At 44.5% G+C, this 23,012-nt stretch overlaps 1 protein-coding gene across 3 annotated transcripts in view; it reads left to right on the forward strand.

The window, feature by feature from the left end:
* The window catches only part of LOC139471388 (rho guanine nucleotide exchange factor 10-like protein), a 60,261-nt gene that overhangs the window by 28,429 nt on the left and 8,820 nt on the right, over positions 1-23,012 (forward strand). For all 3 annotated transcript variants that reach the window (XR_011653835.1, XM_071253751.1, XM_071253750.1), the window contains exons 3-15: positions 5,302-5,492; positions 5,796-5,948; positions 6,344-6,421; positions 8,810-8,983; positions 9,169-9,285; positions 9,759-9,851; positions 11,078-11,299; positions 11,801-11,886; positions 13,036-13,187; positions 13,838-13,953; positions 16,945-17,063; positions 18,220-18,311; positions 21,802-21,914. Coding sequence is in view for 2 of the 3 variants with exons in the window: in XM_071253751.1 (XP_071109852.1) it covers positions 5,302-5,492; positions 5,796-5,948; positions 6,344-6,421; positions 8,810-8,983; positions 9,169-9,285; positions 9,759-9,851; positions 11,078-11,299; positions 11,801-11,886; positions 13,036-13,187; positions 13,838-13,953; positions 16,945-17,063; positions 18,220-18,311; positions 21,802-21,914 (1,706 nt within the window). In the remaining variant the exon portion in view is untranslated. The remainder of the gene's footprint in view (positions 1-5,301; positions 5,493-5,795; positions 5,949-6,343; positions 6,422-8,809; positions 8,984-9,168; positions 9,286-9,758; positions 9,852-11,077; positions 11,300-11,800; positions 11,887-13,035; positions 13,188-13,837; positions 13,954-16,944; positions 17,064-18,219; positions 18,312-21,801; positions 21,915-23,012) is intronic.

The following is a 23,012-nucleotide window of genomic DNA, read 5'->3' on the forward strand; positions in this document are numbered from 1 at the left end:
TGTGAAGATGGATGAACATTTTGTGTGTAACTTTGACATATTCAGAGGATTTGAAACCATTTGTCAAAGATTGTGAAGGATAGGAAGATGTTGTTTGTTGCCATGGTGATACAGAACGTTGTGGTTTGTTGTCCTGCATGGTTTTATCAGTATGTTTTGTTTCCTTGTAATGTCCTGGCACAATCATGCTTCTCGGTGGGAGGCAGGGTACCCTGGTGATGAAAGAGTTCGCTCGTCACGACGAAGGCATTGTGTCGACTTCCCACATGGGTACAATGTGTGAAGCCCATTTCTGGTGTCCCCCGCTGTGATATTGCTGGAATATTGCTAAAAGCGGCGTAGAACCATACTCACTCAGTCACTCAAGCTTGTCGGGTTCCAGGTCGACCTGAGTCCAGGGTCAGACCTGGCCCCACTGTTCCGGGTTAGAAGAAGCCTATCGTTGTGTGTTTGGTGACCTGGCTCATTGTGTGTTTTCCTATCTTGGTGGTCTAGTATGTTGCTCATAGTATCGATCACTGGTCTGTCTTACCAAGACTCGAATACTTCCAGGCCTGCATCAAATAGGTAGAATATTGTGGTGTACATAGTTAAACAACAGACGCTGACATCCTGAGACTGGTGTCCATGGGACAATGTCTGCCCCAGCCTGTGTCCATTGATGGTCATAAGAGTCATACTCCCATGCTGGCCAGAAGAGTCATACTCCCATGCTGGCCAGAAGAGTCATACTCCCATGCTGGCCAGAAGAGTCACACTCCCATGCTGGCCAGAAGAGTCATACTCCCATGCTGGCCAGAAGAGTCACACTCCCATGCTGGCCAGAAGAGTCATACCCCCATGCTGGCCAGAAAAGTCATACTCCCATGCTGGCCAGAGGAGTCACACCCCCATGCTGGCCAGAACAGTCACACTCCCATGCTGGCCAGAAGAGTCATACTCCCATGCTGGCCAGAGGAGTCACACTCCCATGCTGGCCAGAAGAGTCACACCCCCATGCTGGCCAGAAGAGTCATACTCCCATGCTGGCCAGAGGAGTCACACCCCCATGCTGGCCAGAAGAGTCATACTCCCATGCTGGCCAGAAGAGTCATACTCCCATGCTGGCCAGAGGAGTCACACCCCCATGCTGGCTAGAAGAGTCACACCCCCATGCTGGCCAGAAGAGTCATACTCCCATGCTGGCCAGAGGAGTCACACCCCCATGCTGGCCAGAAGAGTCATACTCCCATGCTGGCCAGAAGAGTCATACTCCCATGCTGGCCAGAGGAGTCACACCCCCATGCTGGCCAGAAGAGTCACACCCCCATGCTGGCCAGAAGAGTCATACTCCCATGCTGGCCAGAGGAGTCACACTCCCATGCTGGCCAGAAGAGTCATACTCCCATGCTGGCCAGAAGAGTCATACTCCCATGCTGGCCAGAGGAGTCACACTCCCATGCTGGCCAGAAGAGTCACACCCCCATGCTGGCCAGAGGAGTCACCCCCCCCATGCTGGCCAGAAGAGTCACACCCCCATGCTGGCCAGAAGAGTCATACTCCCATGCTGGCCAGAGGAGTCACACCCCCATGCTGGCCAGAAGAGTCATACTCCCATGCTTGCCAGAAGAGTCATACTCCCATGCTGGCCAGAAGAGTCACACTCCCATGCTGGCCAGAAGAGTCATACCCCCATGCTGGCCAGAAAAGTCATACTCCCATGCTGGCCAGAAGAGTCACACCCCCATGCTGGCCAGAACAGTCACACTCCCATGCTGGCCAGAAGAGTCATACTCCCATGCTGGCCAGAGGAGTCACACTCCCATGCTGGCCAGAAGAGTCACACCCCCATGCTGGCCAGAAGAGTCATACTCCCATGCTGGCCAGAGGAGTCACACCCCCATGCTGGCCAGAAGAGTCATACTCCCATGCTGGCCAGAAGAGTCATACTCCCATGCTGGCCAGAGGAGTCACACCCCCATGCTGGCCAGAAGAGTCACACCCCCATGCTGGCCAGAAGAGTCATACCCCCATGCTGGCCAGAAGAGTCATACTCCCATGCTGGCCAGAGGAGTCACACTCCCATGCTGGCCAGAAGAGTCATACTCCCATGCTGGCCAGAAGAGTCACACTCCCATGCTGGCCAGAAGAGTCATACCCCCATGCTGGCCAGAAAAGTCATACTCCCATGCTGGCCAGAAGAGTCACACCCCCATGCTGGCCAGAACAGTCACACTCCCATGCTGGCCAGAAGAGTCATACTCCCATGCTGGCCAGAGGAGTCACACTCCCATGCTGGCCAGAAGAGTCACACCCCCATGCTGGCCAGAAGAGTCATACTCCCATGCTGGCCAGAGGAGTCACACCCCCATGCTGGCCAGAAGAGTCATACTCCCATGCTGGCCAGAAGAGTCATACTCCCATGCTGGCCAGAGGAGTCACACCCCCATGCTGGCCAGAAGAGTCACACCCCCATGCTGGCCAGAAGAGTCATACTCCCATGCTGGCCAGAGGAGTCACACCCCCATGCTGGCCAGAAGAGTCATACTCCCATGCTGGCCAGAAGAGTCATACTCCCATGCTGGCCAGAGGAGTCACACCCCCATGCTGGCCAGAAGAGTCACACCCCCATGCTGGCCAGAAGAGTCATACTCCCATGCTGGCCAGAGGAGTCACACTCCCACGCTGGCCAGAAGAGTCATACTCCCATGCTGGCCAGAAGAGTCATACTCCCATGCTGGCCAGAGGAGTCACACTCCCATGCTGGCCAGAAGAGTCACACCCCCATGCTGGCCAGAGGAGTCACCCCCCCCCATGCTGGCCAGAACAGTCACACCCCCATGCTGGCCAGAAGAGTCATACTCCCATGCTGGCCAGAGGAGTCACACCCCCATGCTGGCCAGAAGAGTCATACTCCCATGCTGGCCAGAAGAGTCATACTCCCATGCTGGCCAGAAGAGTCACACTCCCATGCTGGCCAGAAGAGTCATACCCCCATGCTGGCCAGAAAAGTCATACTCCCATGCTGGCCAGAAGAGTCACACCCCCATGCTGGCCAGAACAGTCACACTCCCATGCTGGCCAGAAGAGTCATACTCCCATGCTGGCCAGAGGAGTCACACTCCCATGCTGGCCAGAAGAGTCAAACCCCCATGCTGGCCAGAAGAGTCACACCCCCATGCTGGCCAGAAGAGTCACACTCCCATGCTGGCCAGAGGAGTCACACCCCCATGCTGGCCAGAGGAGTCACACCCCCATGCTGGCCAGAAGAGTCACACCCCCATGCTGGCCAGAAGAGTCACACTCCCATGCTGGCCAGAAGAGTCACACTCCCATGCTGGCCAGAAGAGGCGACAGAATGGATCAGGTGGTCAGACTCGGTGTCTTGGTTGATTTGGGTGTCATCCATCACAATTGGATGGATTGATGATCCGGGGGTCAGTCACTGGAGTGTCTGTTCAAAACTTGATCTTTGTGTTATTGTACCCAGACGGTGTCGATTGTTGCTCACAACATCAATCACTAGTTCATTTCCAGACTCGATTATGTACAGGCCGACATCTGAGAGACAGAGTACTGATGAGTGCAGAGTAACCACCATACCACCACTTGGCCGAGGACAGTTACCTCGTCAGGGCCAAGTGTGGCGAGAAGATTTCTGTGATTAGGGGATTGGGTGGACACAAGGGAGCTATGGATGTGTAGTTCTCGCATGCACGCCCACCTGTGACACCGGGCAACTGTGGCTGATGGAGCATCATGAGCCATGTTCACCAAGCTTTTGTTTGTTTGTTCTTTGTTTGTTGTTTAATGCCACACTCCGCAGTTATCTGACCACCCGATCTGGTGACATGCATCAACCAAGTCAGCGAGTTTGACAACCGAATCCCATTAGTTGTTCAAAGTATCATACCCAAGTCACTCACTCACTCACTCACTCACTCACTCACTCATCCACCCACTCACCCCCATTCACTCACTCACAAGACTCACTCACGCAAAGCCCATTTCTGGTGTGCCCCGTAATAGCGTTTGAATATTGCTAAAAGTGGCATAAAACCAAACTCACTCACTCACTCACTCACTCACTCACTCACTCACTCACTCACTAGCTCACTCACTCACTCACTCACTCACTCACTGTCCCATTCCTGAACCAGATCCTACATGGTATATGTGACACATCATCAAGTTGTCACGGTTACTTGCACTGAATCTGGGAATTTACATTTTTATCGGAAACCGTGCAGGATATGTTTGAACTTGTTTTATTGAAGTGCCTAATGCCTATCAAGCCAAGTTTTGTTTCGGGAAGTTGTGATGAGGTCAGTTGTGCACAGTTTCCTGTGGTTTTCCCTGGATGACAGTAGTTGTATGTATTGTTGTCAGATGATCAGCCTGGGAGATCTCAAACCATGACCACTCTTCCGATGAGATGACATTTCGATGTCGTTGTTTTCTCGATTCCGCTCCGCATCTGCAAGAAGCCTCAACCGCATCAAGTTTCATCCCAAACGTCCCAAACATGCCAAGTTGCGAAAAGGTTAAATAACATGACGCATTTGATTTACTGAAGTTTGATGAACTGAACCTTAATTTCCAGGACGTTTTTTGTGTTTTCAGATATTGAAGATGTTTAAGGGTGCTTCGTATTGTCATTAGGTGTTGGGGTAGCCTCATGGTTCAAGTGTTCACTCACCACACCAAGGGTTCAGGTTCTATTCCAGACACAGGTGACATGTGTGAAGCCCATTTCTGTGTCTCTATCGGGAAATTACTGGAATATTACTAAAAGTGGCATAAAACCATACTTACTTACTCACTTTACCCGCTGACGAATATCATGATAATGAGTTTGTTGCTATTTGTCCAATATATATGACACACTTGAAGTAGGCGATAGTCTTTAGTGAGATAGTTTTGTTGTACGCTTTTTTTGACAGTAGCCATGGTAACCGTTTGAAGTTGCGAGATTCTGAGAAATGCATGGACTTGGCTGAGATTACTCATATCATGTTTCCATGGAGATTAGTAGCATAGCCCTAGTTATTAAGTTCTTGTCCTTCTCCTCATTCATATAAATTTTATTGAATATTTATGCAAAATTTTCTTTTACAATTTGTGTATATAAACTGTATAAAAACAAAAAGAGAAATACAATATCCAAACATGAAAATGTAACTTTTGTTTTTCGTGGGAATGCTGATTGCAGCTCAAAACAACATTCACTCAAATTCACACACTGATTCACTACATTTTTATTTGGCAGCAGTTGTCATGGAAACCATGTTGTATACTGATGTAGTTATTTTCTGTCTCCAGACTTTCCTCCACAAGACGTATCCCCGGAGCCCGAGCCGGAGCCGGTGGTGTCCCAGGACAAGCTGTATGAGTCCATCAGCTCATCCCGCCTGTCTGATGATGGATGGGGGTCCTCCGAGTTCGAGGAATCTGGGGAAGACGAAGTCTTGGAGCAGGCTCCGGCAAAACCTCTACCCCCAGAACCAAAACAGGTAATTGGCCTAAGATCGTTACCAAAACAGGTAACTGGTGTAAGATTGATACGCCTACTGGACATTGGTATAAGATTTTTATAAAGATTTCCTGCATATTGGTATATAATGGGTGAAGGGGCGCTGATTAGAATGGGGGGGCACTTAAGATTGCAAATACTGAATTACATCTTGATTTGGACTTCCCATTCACAGAGACCCATAGCAGCGATTAAAACGAGTCTGAGAGTATGAATGTTTTTTTGTTTCAGATTCCTAATGTGCAGGCTTGTTTTAATTGTGAACATACTTCTTTTTGTACAGGGTGCCAAAATTATCAACCGGATTCGAAGTTTGGCGAGGAAAAATAATGTTAACATGTATGAGGAGACGCGATGCTTTCCTGTGGACCTCAACCCATCAAAACACCCACCTCCAGAGTTACCTCCCCCTCCTGATGACCTTTCTGAAAGTCAGGTGAGAGTTGCCTCCCCTTTATGAACCTTTAACTGTATTGTGAAACAGTCAGAATCTGTTATTTTGTAAACCAAACAAATTTTTACAAACGTTTTCCTCAACTCTTGCTGAAATTTTGTATATTGTTGCATTTTAATATTCATTTTAAGTTGCTGTACAATTGAAAATGCTTATGCATAAGTCCAGCTGGACAATTAGTGGTCTGGTGAATGAACAACAGGAAGACCAGAAGTAACGAAAGTTATCGAGTCCTGAGCATAAGCTTGCTGAATGTATATTTATGTCCGATAGTATAGATATGGTTCCCTCTGTAGGAACTTGAACGATGGAATCTTTTAGTAATTCACTTTTATAATGGGGTGTGATTCAGCTTGTTTGAAAACGTTGTGTTCCAGAAAAAAAGGCGATGTGTCGTGGATTTGACTATATCAAGCGAGAAGTCCTACATCAATGCTTTGGAGAGAATAACTGAGGTAGGATGAATTGAAATGAATCTTGAAATCGCTTTCTTTAGTCTTGGATTTGACTATATTGAGTGAGAAGTCCTACATCAGTGCTTTGGAGAATTGAAATAAATCTTGTAATAACTTTCTTTGGGTGTGTTTGTTGCTTAACACCACACAATGCTCCGGCCTTATAATGGCTGCCTGTAAGTCATTGAGTGTGCCCAGACAAGTAAGTGATTGATATCATGAGCAACGTCCCATGCAATCAGGGTAGGGTGACATGAATTCAGTCTGCCGAATTTAGTCTCCTCTTACGACAAGCATAGGTTGCTGGGGACCGATTCTAACCCGGATCTTCACGGGCATAGGTTGCTGGGGACCGATTCTAACCCGGATCTTCACAGGTCTCTCCTCTTACGACAAGCGTAGGTTGCTTGGGACCGATTCTAACCCGGATCTTCACAGGTCTCTCCTCTTACGACAAGCATAGGTTGCTTGGGACCGATTCTAACCCGGATCTTCACGGGTCTCTCCTCTTACGACAAGCGTAGGTTGCTGGGGACTGATTCTAACCCGGATCTTCACAGGTCTCTCCTCTTATGACAAGCATAGGTTGCTGGGGACCGATTCTAACCGGATCTTCACGGGTCTCTCCTCTTACGACAAGCATAGGTTGCTGGGGACTGATTCTAACCGGATCTTCACGGGTCTCTCCTCTTACGACAAGCATAGGTTGCTTGGGACCGATTCTAACCCAGATCTTCACGGGTCTCTCCTCTTACGACAAGCATAGGTTGCTGGGGACCGATTCTAACCCGGATCTTCACAGGTCTCCTCTTACGACAAGCATAGGTTGCTTGGGACCGATTCTAACCCGGATCTTCACGGGTCTCTCCTCTTACGACAAGCATAGGTTGCTGGGGACTGATTCAAACCCGGATCTTCACGGGTCTCCTCTTACGACAAGCATAGGTTGCTTGGGACCGATTCTAACCCGGATCTTCACGGGTCTCTCCTCTTACGACAAGCATAGGTTGCTTGGGACCGATTCTAACCCGGATCTTCACGGGTCTCCTCTTACGACAAGCATAGGTTGCTTGGGACCGATTCTAACCGGATCTTCACGGGTCTCTCCTCTTACGACAAGCATAGGTTGCTGGGGACCGATTCTAACCCGGATCTTCACGGGTCTCCTCTTACGACAAGCATAGGTTGCTGGGGACCGATTCTAACCGGATCTTCACGGGTCTCTCCTCTTACGACAAGCATAGGTTGCTGGAGACCGATTCTAACCCGGATCTTCATGGGTCTCTCTTCTTACGACAAGCATAGGTTGCTTGGGACCGATTCTAACCCGGATCTTCACGGGTCTCCTCTTACGACAAGCATAGGTTGCTGGTGACCGATTCTAACCCGGATCTTCACGGGTCTCTCCTCTTACGACAAGCATAGGTTGCTTGGGACCGATTCTAACCCGGATCTTCACGGGTCTCCTCTTATGACAAGCATAGGTTGCTGGGGACCGATTCTAACCGGATCTTCACGGGTCTCTCCTCTTACGACAAGCATAGGTTGCTGGGGACCGATTCTAACCCGGATCTTCACGGGTCTCTCCTCTTACGACAAGCATAGGTTGCTTGGGACCGATTCTAACCAAGATCTTCACGGGTCTCTCCTCTTACGACAAGCATAGGTTGCTGGAGACTGATTCTAACCCAGATCTTCACGGGTCTCTCCTTCTTATTGAGCAATGGAGAAAGAGAGATAGAGTGAGTAAATATTTCATTACAGGTATCAGCGATTCACACTGAGAAATATGTTCAATGTACTCCTGTCGATTATTGCTGGGGTGAAATAGTTGAATAACTGACGTAACATGATAGGGGCAAGATGAGGTGAAGATAGATGGGTGTAGTCGTAAACTGAAGACTGACATGCGGGAGTCACGTCCATAACAGCTTCAGCGGGAGGACTGGTAGAGTTATCTCCCTTTCATGAGTGTCTCTGTGTGTTCTTTGTTGTTGGACTAATGTATGTTATTGATGACTGATAAGCTTAGAACTTTGAGCAGATCATGTAGCAGATTGTGTTAAGGCTTGTGGGGGGGAGGGGGGGGCAGGAGAATTGTCATGTAAAATGCTTCATGAAAGGGGGGAGCATGGTGCATGGAAAATTGTTACTTAAATAACGAGGGTTGTGTCAGCAGAATAGGATTGTCGTATCGCCAAAGCCACCCTGGGATAAACAATGTTTTACTACAAATTGAAATAAGGTGAAATAGCTGGAATATGGCTGTTTGCTGCATTAAAAAAAAATATCACTTCACTACAAGGCATTAAAATCATCTCCATTCAACAGTTGTATCTTATGACACAGATCAGAATTGTAAAGCAGACATTGGTTACTTTCTTGAAGGATTACATGAAGGTGGTGATGGAGAACATCGCATCGCCACGAAGTCAAGTGAAGACGGTGTTTGCTGAGGCAGAGCAGATCCTGAGCCACCACAAGATGTTCCAGATTGAGCTGGCCGACCGGGTCCGGAAGTGGGACCAGGAGGGGAAGATCGGAGACATCTTCACAGCATCGGTAACATCCACAACCTCAACTACATCCACTACATCAGTCCTAACATTTCATTCACTTAATTTTGAGCAAATTGAATCCGAAAAATATAAAACGCCTGACTGATGCTGGTCTAGGCACTTATGGAGGCTTATTTTCAGCCTAAGCAGTAAATATTTGTTTTATTTCATACCCACTCCCACATCCAGTTCTCCAAGACGATGTTGCTCAACTCCTACAGCGTGTACGTCAACAGCTTCGCTGCAGCGATGGAAGAGATCAAGACGGTGCAGAGGACGAAACAGACCTTCTCTGACTTCCTGAAGGTATGTGACAGAGGGTCGAGTCCGGGGAGTAAATGTCTACTTCATCAGTGTGAATCACGCTCAGGCATCTTGTACGCTATCCACCATGTGTCTGGCCTAAACAGGATCTGAGTCGGTCCCACAAGCTGATTGGTGGACTAAAGAAACCACTGCATTTTATTTTTTTATGTTATTTTATTTATTCTCACAATTTGTCATAATTTGTTGTTTACAAGTTTTTAAGATATATTTTAAACAGGTTTTATTTATGGTATTTTAAATAATTTTATAATTGAAAGTAAACAGAGACAGGAAATGAGTCATTTTGCTTATTTCTGGTTGGCGGAATAAAAAAAGTACTTTTTCCATTTTTTAAATCTTTTTTGCACAATTTAGTTTTTCGGAGTTGGAAGATTTGGAAACCAAGTTTTATCAAAAGTCTGGCCTGATTTGAGTGTGTGCAGGACTCTGTATTATTCACATGGTGTTTTCAGGCGAAGGAGTCAAGCAGCAGCGACCGGTTGTCCATATTTGGGCTGATGGTGAAGCCAGTGCAGAGATTCCCACAATTCATCATGTTGCTGCAGGTTCGTCATCCAAGTTTTTTATTTTGCTGAGTAGTCTAGTTATGACATGACTCGTGAAGATCTGGGTAAAATAGGTCTTCAGCAGCCCATGCTTGCCGTAAAAGGCGACTGTGCTCGTCGTAAGGAGCGACTAACGGGATCAGGTGGTCAGACTCGCTGACTTTGTTGATGCATATCATCGTATCCCAGTGGATCAATGCTCATGATGTCAATCACTGGAATGTCTAGTCCAAACTCAATTATTTACAGACTGCAGTCATATAGCTGGAATATTGCTGAGTGCAGCGTAAACAAACAAACAAACAAACAAAGTTTTGACGTGACTGTAGTTTCGGACCTGTCACAGCTATGAGCGGGGAATTGGTGGAGATTTTCAATGTTATTTTAATGTTGTCTTGGTGGAGCCCCGGACCTGGACCCCCGGACCTGGACCCTGCTACTGTTATAACATACCACATGTCTTCTCATAAACCTCCTGCCACTCCTGAAGATATCTTCCTATCTCATAGTAACCTTGTGAGAGGTACTACTTTCAAGTGAGACCTGCTCAGAGGTTTTACATTTGAATTGTAAGATTTAGGATTTATGGGTGAATTGAAAAGACATCCTTTCACGTCACGGCATAGGACCTGTGAAGATCCGAGGTAGAATAGGTTATAGCCAGACCACTGCCATATAGCTGGAATATTGATGAGAGCGGTGTGAACAACAAGCAAACTAACTAACAAACAAACAAACAAACACAGCACAGCACAGCATAGAATTTGCATGTGGGAAAAAATGTGATTTTTAACCATTCGAAAATCAACATTAGATGCATATTAAAAAGGATTCTGGGCCACAGGGCAGGTTGATTTTTTCATCCATATCCTGTTTAGTATTGTAAGCCATTGTTATCCCACTGAGCCACTGGGGCAGGTGATGAAAGGATGTTCAATCTTACATCTCATGACTTCAATTGTCTGCATGCTACACATGGTTTTTCTGTCATCGAATTCCACTCATTATCTGGTCCAGACTCGATTATTTAATGAAACATCTGTTTCCATGATTTACTGAAATATCTGTTTGCAGGATTTACTGAAGTATCTGTTTCCTAGGATTTACTGAAACATCTGTTTCCAGGATTTACTGAAGTATCTGTTTCCTAGGATTTACTGAAACATCTGTTTCCAGGATTTACTGAAGTATCTGTTTCCAGGTCTTACTGAAATATCTGTTTCCAGGATTTACTGAAGTACACGCCACAAACCCACCACGACCGAGGGGCTCTACAGCTGGCCCTGACAGAACTCGAGAACGTCACGCACAAACTGAACGAGCGGAAACGTCACAGCGAACAGCAGTTTGCGGCCCGGCAGATCACCAGTCAGTTGTCACGGCAACTTGTCATGAAGGTGACAGAGAGTCCGCGAAGACTACTGCGACAGGATGACATGGAGCAAGTGGTAACTGAATGCTGTTTATTTGCCTGCTATCTGTTGTATCACAGGGTGTCAGCTTGGTGTGGGAGGAAAGATGCAAGTCTTAGACACTTACCACTGGTGACACCCAGGCACAGGTATGGTGCTGACAAACCTGGAAAAATAACCAAGGGATTCGAACCCAGGTTTTGGCATGCCAAGAGATGAATCTCTGCACAATAAGTTATGGTGCCGCTGTGCCTGGTCCACCTGTGCCTGGTCCGCCTGTGCCTGGTCCGCCTGTGCCTGGTCCGCCTGTGCCACTCAGAGACAGACAGAGACTCAGTGATCGCAAACCTACTTTGTGAATCATCATATAGCTCACCTGGTCACAGAAAGCCAAACCAGTGAAGCAAGAGATTATAAGGTACTGACACTACATGACAATAGAAGGTTGTGACAGGAATGTGTTCACTGTAGCTAACCAACAAATCGACAAGCATTTACTATTGTTAAGCTGTTATGAAACATATTTTCTGTTTTAAGGTTGGGGAAACAGCCTCCATGAAGTCCAAGAAGGTCCGAGTGTTCCTGATGAATGATACTGTCCTGTTCGTCAAGGTTGGATTTAAGTAAGTCAGTGTCACAGAGAGTGTAGCTCTGTGCAGATTATGACTGGGTCTCCCTACCCACTGGTGGATCCAGATGGAGTGAATAGAATGGGTGACCTGGCTGTTTGTGGGTCTCCCCTACTCACTGGCGGATCCAGATGGAGTGAATAGAATGGGTGACCTGGCTGTTTGTCTGTCTACCCAACGCACTGGTGGATCCAGATGGAATGAATAGAATGGGTGACCTGGCTGTTTGTCTGTCTACCCAACGCACTGGCGGATCCAGATGGAGTGAATAGAATGGGTGACCTGGCTGTTTGTCTGTCTACCCAACGCACTGGTGGATCCAGATGGAATGAATAGAATGGGTGACCTGGCTGTTTGTCTGTCTACCCAACGCACTGGCGGATCCAGATGGAGTGAATAGAATGGGTGACCTGGCTGTTTGTGGGTCTACCCTACTCACCGATGGATCCAGATGGAGTGAATAGAATGGGTGGCCTGGCTGTTTGTGGGTCTATCCTACTCACTGATGGATCCAGATGGAGTGAATAGAATTGGTGACCTGGCTGTTTGTCTGTCTACCCAACGCACTGGCGGATCCAGATGGAGTGAATAGAATGGGTGACCTGGCTGTTTGTGGGTCTACCCTACACACCGATGGATCCAGATGGAGTGAATAGAATGGGTGGCCTGGCTGTTTGTGGGTCTATCCTACTCACTGGCGGATCCAGATGGAGTGAATAGAATTGGTGACCTGGCTGTTTGTCTGTCTACCCAACGCACTGGCGGATCCAGATGGAGTGAATAGAATGGGTGACCTGGCTGTTTGTGGGTCTACCCTACTCACAGATGGATCCAGATGGAGTGAATAGAATGGGTGGCCTGGCTGTTTGTGGGTCTATCCTACTCACTGGCGGATCCAGATGGAGTGAATAGAATGGGTGGCCTGGCTGTTTGTGGGTCTATCCTACTCACTGGCGGATCCAGATGGAGTGAATAGAATGGGTGGCCTGGCTGTTTGTGGGTCTATCCTACTCACTGGCGGATCTAGATGGAGTGAATAGGATGGGTGACCTGGCTTATGGGTTGGGAATGTTTGCCTAATCAAGAACACAACACTCACTCACTCACTATCTTAAAGCTTCTTCCATTACCCTGACATTCCAGAGATCAAGGTGGCTACCCCACTGAGCGATATCGGCTTAAGTGGATGGCCAACATCCGAGACGTGGAGGTGAAGGATTCTGCCATTACCCCGGACATGGAGAGCGTGGTGAAAGGGGGCCCAGGGAAGATCAGCATCTACTCCACACAGATAGGTAGGCAGGAACACTGTCAGCGTTATACCATGTCACGTGTTGCAAGGGAGATAACTCAGCATCTACTTCACACAGATAGGTAGGCGGGAACACTGTCACCGATATACAATGTTATACCATGTCACGTGTGATGCAAGGGAGATAACTCAGCATCTACTCCACACAGATAGGTAGACAGGAACAGTCAGCGATATACAATGTTATACCATTTCACGTGTGATGCAAGGGAGATAACTCAGCATCTACTCCACACAGATAGGTAGGCAGGAACAGTCAGCGATATACAATGTTATACCATGTCACATGTTATGCAAGGGAGATAACTCAGCATCTACTCCACACAGATAAGTAGGCAGGAGCAATCAGCGATATACAATGTTATACCATGTCACGTGTGATGCAAGGGAGATAACTCATCTACTCCACACAGATAGGTAGGCGGGAACACTGTCAGGGATATACAATGTTATACCATGTCAAATGTGATGCAAGGGAGTTAACTGAAGCGTCTTTTTATGACCGTGATGTATAAAGTTGAAAATATGATCTGGACAGCATGTGAGCAACATCCAAATCAAGCAGTTGAAAGTACAGCAGTTTTCCGGGTAAAAACAAGGATGTCAGTTTATATTTGTGTGTTGATGTTACAGATAAGCCTGAGGAAGACCCCTTCCACCTGTTCGCGGATCTGAACGAGATGCTGCACGACTTCCCCGTCTTGGCCCAAATCAGTGCCCTCGTCTCCACACTCAAACGTAGCTATATGGTGCGTCCCCTGCGTGAGTGAGAGAGTGACAGAATGACAAACTCAGTGATAGAGTGAGAGAGTGACTGAAAAGTTATTCCTGCATGGGACCGCCTCCGTGGTCTACTGGTAGAGCGTCCGCCCGGAGAGTGGAAGGTCCGGGGTTCGATCCCTGGTCGTGTCATACCAAAAGACGTTAAAAGATGGTACTTGTTGTTACCCTGTCTGGCGCTCGGCATTGAGGGGCTTAAACAAGGACTGGTCGGCTTGGAGTCAGTATACTGTGTCTGAGTGGGATATTCATGTTAAACTGCGGCATGGTATCTCAGTGAGCTAGCACTATAAATCGGCATCAGTCCGGACTAGTACAAGCAGCCACACAAACACACACACGTACATGCACGTCGCTATATAAGTGCAATAATCTTGGGCGCGACGTTAAACCTCATTTCACCTCACCTCACTGACACAGCGGTATTAAACTGCCTCCCTCACTCACTCTCCGAAAACCCATACTACCCAGAATTGTTTCCTCATATCAATCACTGGTTTATCTGACCCAGCCTTGATTATTTCAAGCTACAGTCATGTAAATACATTTTTTTTATGGATAACAATTTCTGTATTCTTTTGGAACGCCAAGAAGGTTGTTACTGACCTAAAATGAGACGTATACCGTCAGTAACAGCCATATTGGATTTTCCAACACCCACCTCACATATTTCACATGAAAATTCTGGAACAGAAATTCATTATGACACTGTTTAGTGTTTTAATATCATTAATTTTGATGAAGAACATTAATATTTTTTTAATGTAATTCGTGACTTTATTGATAAAGATTATAGTTAAACTTATCAACAAGGTTTGTCCTCTAAGGTTTAAAGAGTAGTCTCCCTTTGACCCTTAGTGTCAATGTTTAAAACTGTCAAGTTTTTATTTTAACATGACATGTGCAATATGGATACTTTTTGGCATAATAAATGTGTTATGGTGTCTAGTTGCCATATAGGTTAGCAGAAAAATATTGGGCAAGGAGTCAGCTGAGCTCAATATTTATCTGCTTATCAAATACGACACCGTATACAGCAACTTAAGACACCATAACTCATTAATTATGCCAAAAAGTATCCATATTGCACATGTCATGTTAAAATAAAAACTTGACAGTTTTAAACATTGACACTAAGGGTCAAAGGGAGACTACTCTTCAAACCTTAGAGGACAAACCTTGTTGATAAGTTTAAGATAAGCACGTGCAGGGTTATGAGGTCCCCCTGTTATATTCCTTGGTCGGCATTATGTCTGTGCTCGGATGTATACATCTTTCATCAGATGTAAGTCGTGATATAACTGAAATACAGTTCAAATCCGCATCACTTCCTATTGACACTTGGACAACAAGTCAGACCTGTCAACCCCTCATCATGACAATGTGGGAGATTTGACTTCAAAACGGGGGAGACTTTTAAAATAGTGAAGATAATATAATTTCCACCTTTTATTTTTATTAATGTTATTAAGAAAACCAAATATTTTAAAACAATAAATAATTATGACTTCTTATACGTACAGCTTGCTTAATTTCCGTTTGCATTTTCATCCTCCAAGAATAAACCTAGCACAATCTACCCATATCACTTTCGTTCAAAGATCATCTCAGATTAACGTTAACAGATAGTGAAATTTAACGATTGGTAGCTTGACCAGTTGACGACATGTTCAATCCGACCAGTTGTCAGGCTTCGTTATGATGCAGGTTTTCTGAGTATTTGGCATGAGTTTGGTTACAAAATGCGCCGAAGAAATATCAAATGCATTTATCCTGATGCAACATGATCGCCTCTAATTTCAATAAGATATATTGTATTCTGTTGACAGTCCCATTACTTCGCTAGAAATGTTCACGTTATTCCATTCAAAGAAACATATGCCATATTCGGAAGTACTATTATGTTTTATTACAATTTATGAATGAAATGAGTCTCGTTGTTGTTGACCTTTCTGACCTTGACGTGTATTAATCTCATTGGTTGACTTGTACTGTTGTATGCAAATTAGATTGCAGATTTGGGACGCTTGCAAACTATTAGTCAATCAAATTGTGTAAAATAATCACAGGATACATTCTCGTGAAATTTGATAAAGTATTATGTGTTGATATTTCTGTGCACACAAGTCACGATGTCAGTCAAAAGGTAATTTATAAGCTTCACTTTAAACTTTGACTTTGAAACCCTAGCTATGTGGAAGCCTGATCGTGTAATGCATTTATTTCGACTACTGAATCAACCAATCATACAGAGTGTTGTTTCTGAAGACGGCGCTTGTAGGTTATATTTTGTTTTCATTTCCGAGAGTTTAATGACGTAACTTTGAGGTATATTGATGTTTTGACAGAGTTTCTGACAAATTTGATAACCAATTAAGTCATGTATAACTGGACCGGCCGTATGTATCTACGGTTATAAATTATGGAGTCTGATTATTCATTTAAAGTTCAACCCTTCAGGCACCTGTTAGGACTATCCGAGTTTTCTTTACAGTTTACATTGTTAAATCATTCACCATGTGAATTCAATTACCAGTTTATTCCTAGACAAAAGCCTATCTGGTTCCACCCTGTGGGTGGCCGTGATAGCAGTCACTAATCTGTGAGCCTTCCAGACAGATTGGGACGTAAACTTACTGTTCTTTGTTTTTACTCACGGGACAATGGAGGCAAATTTTTAAGATAATGAAGAATTCTGTTTTGCGGGAGAAATAGTCCATCATGACTGGGAGATTTCATCAAAATGTGGGAGTCTCCCGCAAAATGCGGGAGGGTTGACAGGTCTGCAACAAGTGCTTCTGTTTCTGGTGATTAAAGGATTTGTTATCATTCTGAAGATCGGAAGTTCACTCAACATAGGTACAACATGTGAAGACCAATCTTGATGCCCCTATGTGACTGGAAGATAATGCTAAAAGTGGTGTAGAACCAACTCACTCACTCACTCACTCTGTCCCCAGGGCCTGACGGAGGAGCTGACACAGGAACTCAGACGAGACCTGCAGAGACTCATCCACATCAAAGATGAACAGCTGCGATTGGTCAATAGTTGCTCTATCATCCTCTCTGACTACACCAAGTAAGGGGAGATCACTCTCAACTGTTTACATGCACTAGTGCCATGTTTTAGTGCTTATAGCAAGTCTTGGTTCTCAGGCACCACACTCATCATCATAAAGTCTGCCACACGTTTCGTTTTTGTTTCCATCTAAAAAAACAAAAAAATCTTTGTACCGTATATCGCCGTCTATAAAGCGACCCCATGTATAAGGCGACCCCCCTGTACAAGCCTTCAAAATCAATGCTAATTTATATACACCGTCTTTAAGGCGAATTGGATTAAGCACATCACCAGCACAAACACAATCTCTACATTTGCAATAAAAACGTGTTTGTCTTCCACAGAAAAAAATGTATCCCTTCAGCGAAACGAACAGATCATAACAATTAAACTTGGTCCATACAAATTTAAAATTTAGGAAAAAACATCACTAGACGTGATGATTTACCGATTAAATTGTATTTTCTGTTCTACTGGGCAATGTTTTATATGTAGAGATTAAGATTAGCATGTGTATTGTCTTGTAAACTAAGCAGGAAGCAGCCATCAGCTGTTCACACATTTTCTCCGAATCTATGAATGAACTCTTTTTATAACCAGACAGTGTAGTTACATGATGAGTTTGCGTACTTCAGTATGGATTTGTTGACATGGTATTTCCAGTGTTACATGCTCATAGTACTGTCTCTGTGTTGGGGGAAAAAACATCAAAACTCTTCAACACTGTGTATAAGACCATCCCACTTGAAGCCCCCTAATTCTAGGTATGAAACAGTCGCCTTATACACAGCGATATAAGGTACTTAAAAACAATGCGATCAAATATAGCACACAGTTACTTCCCTTTAGATGCACACTGCTTTACTGCACATCTCATGTTATGGTCATGGCGGCAAAAGGAGTTTGTATGCTTGTTTATGTAGGGAGGCCCTTTCCCAGGTTGATAGTACACAACTGTTTGTTTGGTTACATACTAGTTCGAACCAGAAAAAAAATAAAAATACCCACACTATATTTTCCAATAGCAATTCTTTTATTTTTTAAGCCTATGTAATGACTATTGAACATTGAAGTAATATAACAACCCTATAGGTGGTGAATGATAGATATTGAAGTATTATTACATCCCATAGGTGTTGAATATTGAAGTTATTTCAATGTGAATATTTTCCAGAAATGAGAAGATACGGTACGTTCTTCAGACCCCAACAGCGTCGATCAAACATGAGTGGTGCATGGACTTCCTTATTGCTAAACTAGCAACAGGTATGGGTTTCAAACTGCATTCAGTGTATCTCTGATAGCTAAACTAGCAACAGGTACGGGTTTCAAACTGTATTCAGTGTATCTCTGATGGCTAAACTAGCAACAGGTACGGGTTTCAAACTGCATTCAGTGTATCTCTGATAGCTAAACTAGCAACAGGTATGGGTTTCAAACTGCATTCAGTGTATATCTGATAGCTAAACTAGCAACAGGTACGGGTTTCAAACTGCATTAAGTGTATCTCTGATAGCTAAACTAGCAACAGGTACGGGTTTCAAACTGCATTCAGTGTATCTCTGATAGCTAAACTAGCAACAGGTATGGGTTTCAAACTGCATTCAGTGTATCTCTGATAGCTAAACTAGCAACAGGTATGGGTTTCAAACTGCATTCAGTGTATATCTGATAGCTAAACTAGCAACAGGTACGGGTTTCAAACTGCATTCAGTGTATCTCTGATAGCTAAACTAGCAACAGGTACGGGTTTCAAACTGCATTCAGTGTATCTCTGATAGCTAAACTAGCAACAGGTACGGGTTTCAAACTGCATTCAGTGTATCTCTGATAGCTAAACTAGCAACAGGTACGGGTTTCAAACTGCATTCAGTGTATCTCTGATAGCTAAACTAGCAACAGGTACGGGTTTCAAACTGCATTCAGTGTATCTCTGATAGCTAAACTAGCAACAGGTATGGGTTTCAAACTGCATTCAGTGTATCTCTGATAGCTAAACTAGCAACAGGTATGGGTTTCAAACTGCATTCAGTGTATCTCTGATAGCTAAACTAGCAACAGGTACAGGTTTCAAACTGTATTCAGTGTATATCTGATAGCTAAACTAGCAACAGGTATGGGTTTCAAACTGCATTCAGTGTATCTCTGATAGCTAAACTAGCAACAGGTACGGGTTTCAAACTGCATTCAGTGTATCTCTGATAGCTAAACTAGCAACAGGTACGGGTTTCAAACTGCATTCAGTGTATCTCTGATAGCTAAACTAGCAACAGGTACGGGTTTCAAACTGCATTCAGTGTATCTCTGATAGCTAAACTAGCAACAGGTACGGGTTTCAAACTGCATTCAGTGTATATCTGATAGCTAAACTAGCAACAGGTATGGGTTTCAAACTGCATTCAGTGTATCTCTGATAGCTAAACTAGCAACAGGTATGGGTTTCAAACTGCATTCAGTGTATCTCTGATAGCTAAACTAGCAACAGGTATGGGTTTCAAACTGCATTCAGTGTATCTCTGATAGCTAAACTAGCAACAGGTACAGGTTTCAAACTGTATTCAGTGTATATCTGATAGCTAAACTAGCAACAGGTATGGGTTTCAAACTGCATTCAGTGTATCTCTGATAGCTAAACTAGCAACAGGTACGGGTTTCAAACTGCATTCAGTGTATCTCTGATAGCTAAACTAGCAACAGGTATGGGTTTCAAACTGCATTCAGTGTATCTCTGATAGCTAAACTAGCAACAGGTATGGGTTTCAAACTGCATTCAGTGTATCTCTGATAGCTAAACTAGCAACAGGTATGGGTTTCAAACTGCATTCAGTGTATCTCTGATAGCTAAACTAGCAACAGGTACGGGTTTCAAACCGCATTCAGTGTATCTCTGATAACTAAACTAGCAACAGGTACGGGTTTCAAACTGCATTCAGTGTATCTCTGATAGCTAAACTAGCAACAGGTATGGGTTTCAAACTGCATTCAGTGTATATCTGATGGTTAAACTAGCAACAGGTATGGGTTTCAAACTGCATTCAGTGTATATCTGATAGCTAAACTAGCAACAGGTATGGGTTTCAAACTGCATTCAGTGTATATCTGATAGCTAAACTAGGAACAGGTATGGGTTTCAAACTGCATTCAGTGTATATCTGATAGATAAACTAGCAACAGGTATGGGTTTCAAACTGCATTCAGTGTATATCTGATAGCTAAACTAGCAACAGGTATGGGTTTCAAATTGCATTCAGAGTATTTCTGATAGCTAAACTAGCAACAGGTATGGGTTTCAAATTGCATTCAGAGTATTTCTGATAGCTAAACTAGCAACAGGTATGGGTTTCAAACTGCATTCAGTGTATATCTGATGGCTAAACTAGCAACAGGTTTGGGTTTCAAATTGCATTCAGAGTATTTCTGATAGCTAAACTAGCAACAGGTTTGGGTTTCAAATTGCATTCAGTGTATATCTGATAGCTAAACTAGCAACAGGTTTGGGTTTCAAATTGCATTCAGAGTATTTCTGATAGCTAAACTAGCAACAGGTATAGGTTTCAAACTGCATTCAGTGTATCTCTGATGGCTAAACTAGCAACAGAAAGACTCTCCTTCTGAAATGTTTTGTGTCACAGTCAGTATCTCTGTAATGTTTTGTGTCTCAGTCAGTATCTCTGTAATGTGTGTGTCTCAGTCAGTATTTCTGTAATGTTCTGTGTCTCAGTCAGTATCTCTGTAATGTTTTGTGTCTCAGTCAGTATCTCTGTAATGTGTGTGTCTCAGTCAGTATCTCTGTAATGTTTTGTGTCTCAGTCAGTATCTCTGTAATGTTTTGTGTCTCAGTCAGTATCTCTGTAATGTGTGTGTCTCATTCAGTATCTCTGTAATGTTTTGTGTCTCAGTCAGTATCTCTGTAATGTTTTGTGTCTCAGTCAGTATCTCTGTAATGTGTGTGTCTCAGTCAGTATCTCTGTAATGTTTTGTGTCTCAGTCAGTATCTCTGTAATGTGTGTGTCTCAGTCAGTATCTCTGTAATGTTTTGTGTCTCAGTCAGTATCTCTGTAATGTTTTGTGTCTCAGTCAGTATCTCTGTAATGTTTTGTGTCTCAGTCAGTATTTCTGTAATGTTCTGTGTCTCAGTCAGTATTTCTGTCATGTTTTTTGTCACCGTCAGTATCTCTGTAATGTTTTGTGTCTCAGTCAGTATCTCTGTAATGTGTGTGTCTCATTCAGTATCTCTGTAATGTTTTGTGTCTCAGTCAGTATCTCTGTAATGTTTTGTGTCTCAGTCAGTATCTCTGTAATGTGTGTGTCTCAGTCAGTATCTCTGTAATGTTTTGTGTCTCAGTCAGTATCTCTGTAATGTGTGTGTCTCAGTCAGTATCTCTGTAATGTTTTGTGTCTCAGTCAGTATCTCTGTAATGTTTTGTGTCTCAGTCAGTATCTCTGTAATGTTTTGTGTCTCAGTCAGTATCTCTGTAATGTTTTGTGTCTCAGTCAGTATTTCTGTAATGTTTTGTGTCTCAGTCAGTATTTCTGTAATGTTCTGTGTCTCAGTCAGTATCTCTGTAATGTTTTGTGTCTCAGTCAGTATCTCTGTAATGTTTTGTGTCTCAGTCAGTATCTCTGTAATGTTTTGTGTCTCAGTCAGTATTTCTGTAATGTTCTGTGTCTCAGTCAGTATTTCTGTCATGTTTTTTGTCACCGTCAGTATCTCTGTAATGTTTTGTGTCTCAGTCAGTATCTCTGTGTAACGCAGATAAGCAGAACAACCCGGGCTGGGGGGACATGGGTAACGAGGAGGACGAGGATCTGCCGCCAGCCTTCTTCATGCGCTGCCTCCCAGTCGACGTCCCCCGCAATTACACCAAGGTTGGTTCTCTGTTGCTGAATCTTGTCTAGCACCTGGCAGTATCACTGGACACGGTCACTGACAGTGTTGACTGGTCCTCCCACTCTCCATCACCTGATACAATAGACAGACACAGGTTCTTCATCTACACTTGTATTCAACATCCATCAGCCAACACAATACACCTCCTGCACTCACACAGGTAGTCACTCAACACCTGCCTAGAGCAAACCAAGATGGCCACAGTAAAGTCATTCTCAAATCATAGAGGGCAGTTTCGTATTCGAGGGGCAGTTTCGTATCCACACATTAACATCACCGACTAGCATCCTTAAAATGCCATTACACACAGGGCCCACCTCCGTGGTCCAGAGGGGACGTCTGACCGAAGAGGGGAGTTCCCCTGACTGCAATACCAAAAGATGTTAACGATGGTACTTGTTGTTACCCTGTCTGGCGCTCGGCATTAAGGTTCTAAAACAACGACTGGTCGGCTTGGAGTCAGTATACGGTGTCTGAGTGGGGGAATTGTGTTAAACTACACCATGATATCTCTGAGGGTTATTTTAAGCACTATAAAACCTGGGATACATCAGGACTAGTCCAAGCAGCCACGTAGACGTTAGAAACCATTTCACCTGTCGACCCATGAAGATCCAGGGTAGAATAGGTCTTCAGCAACCCATGCTTGCCGTAAAACGTGACTATGCTTGTCGTAAGAGGCCACTAACGGGATTGTTTGGTCAGGCTCGCTGATTTGGTTGATGCATGTCATCGTATCCCAATTGCATGGATCAATGCTCATGATGTCAGTCACTGGATTGTCAGGTCCAGAAGCGATTATTTGCAGACTGCCGTGATATAGTTGGAATATTGCTGAGTGCGGCATTAAACAACAAGCATTTCACCTCACTGCCCCAAGTACACGTAGGCTGGTTTATGATTAGCACAGTAGAGAGAGGTTGGATTCCCTTTGGTTTGAGGCTTGAGTTAGCTCCATTTTACTCCATGGGGTTAAAAGGCAAGGTCGGCTGCCAGAACACCGGCTTGATTCCACAGCCACCTGTGATTGGGTTTGGGTGGGTAGAATGTAGGGCTGGGATGAGTCCAAATTTGCT

This window comes from Haliotis cracherodii, unplaced genomic scaffold (assembly GCF_022045235.1).
Source record: "Haliotis cracherodii isolate W230 unplaced genomic scaffold, xgHalCrac1.p SCAF_22, whole genome shotgun sequence".
Taxonomy (NCBI): Eukaryota; Metazoa; Mollusca; class Gastropoda; order Lepetellida; family Haliotidae; genus Haliotis; species Haliotis cracherodii.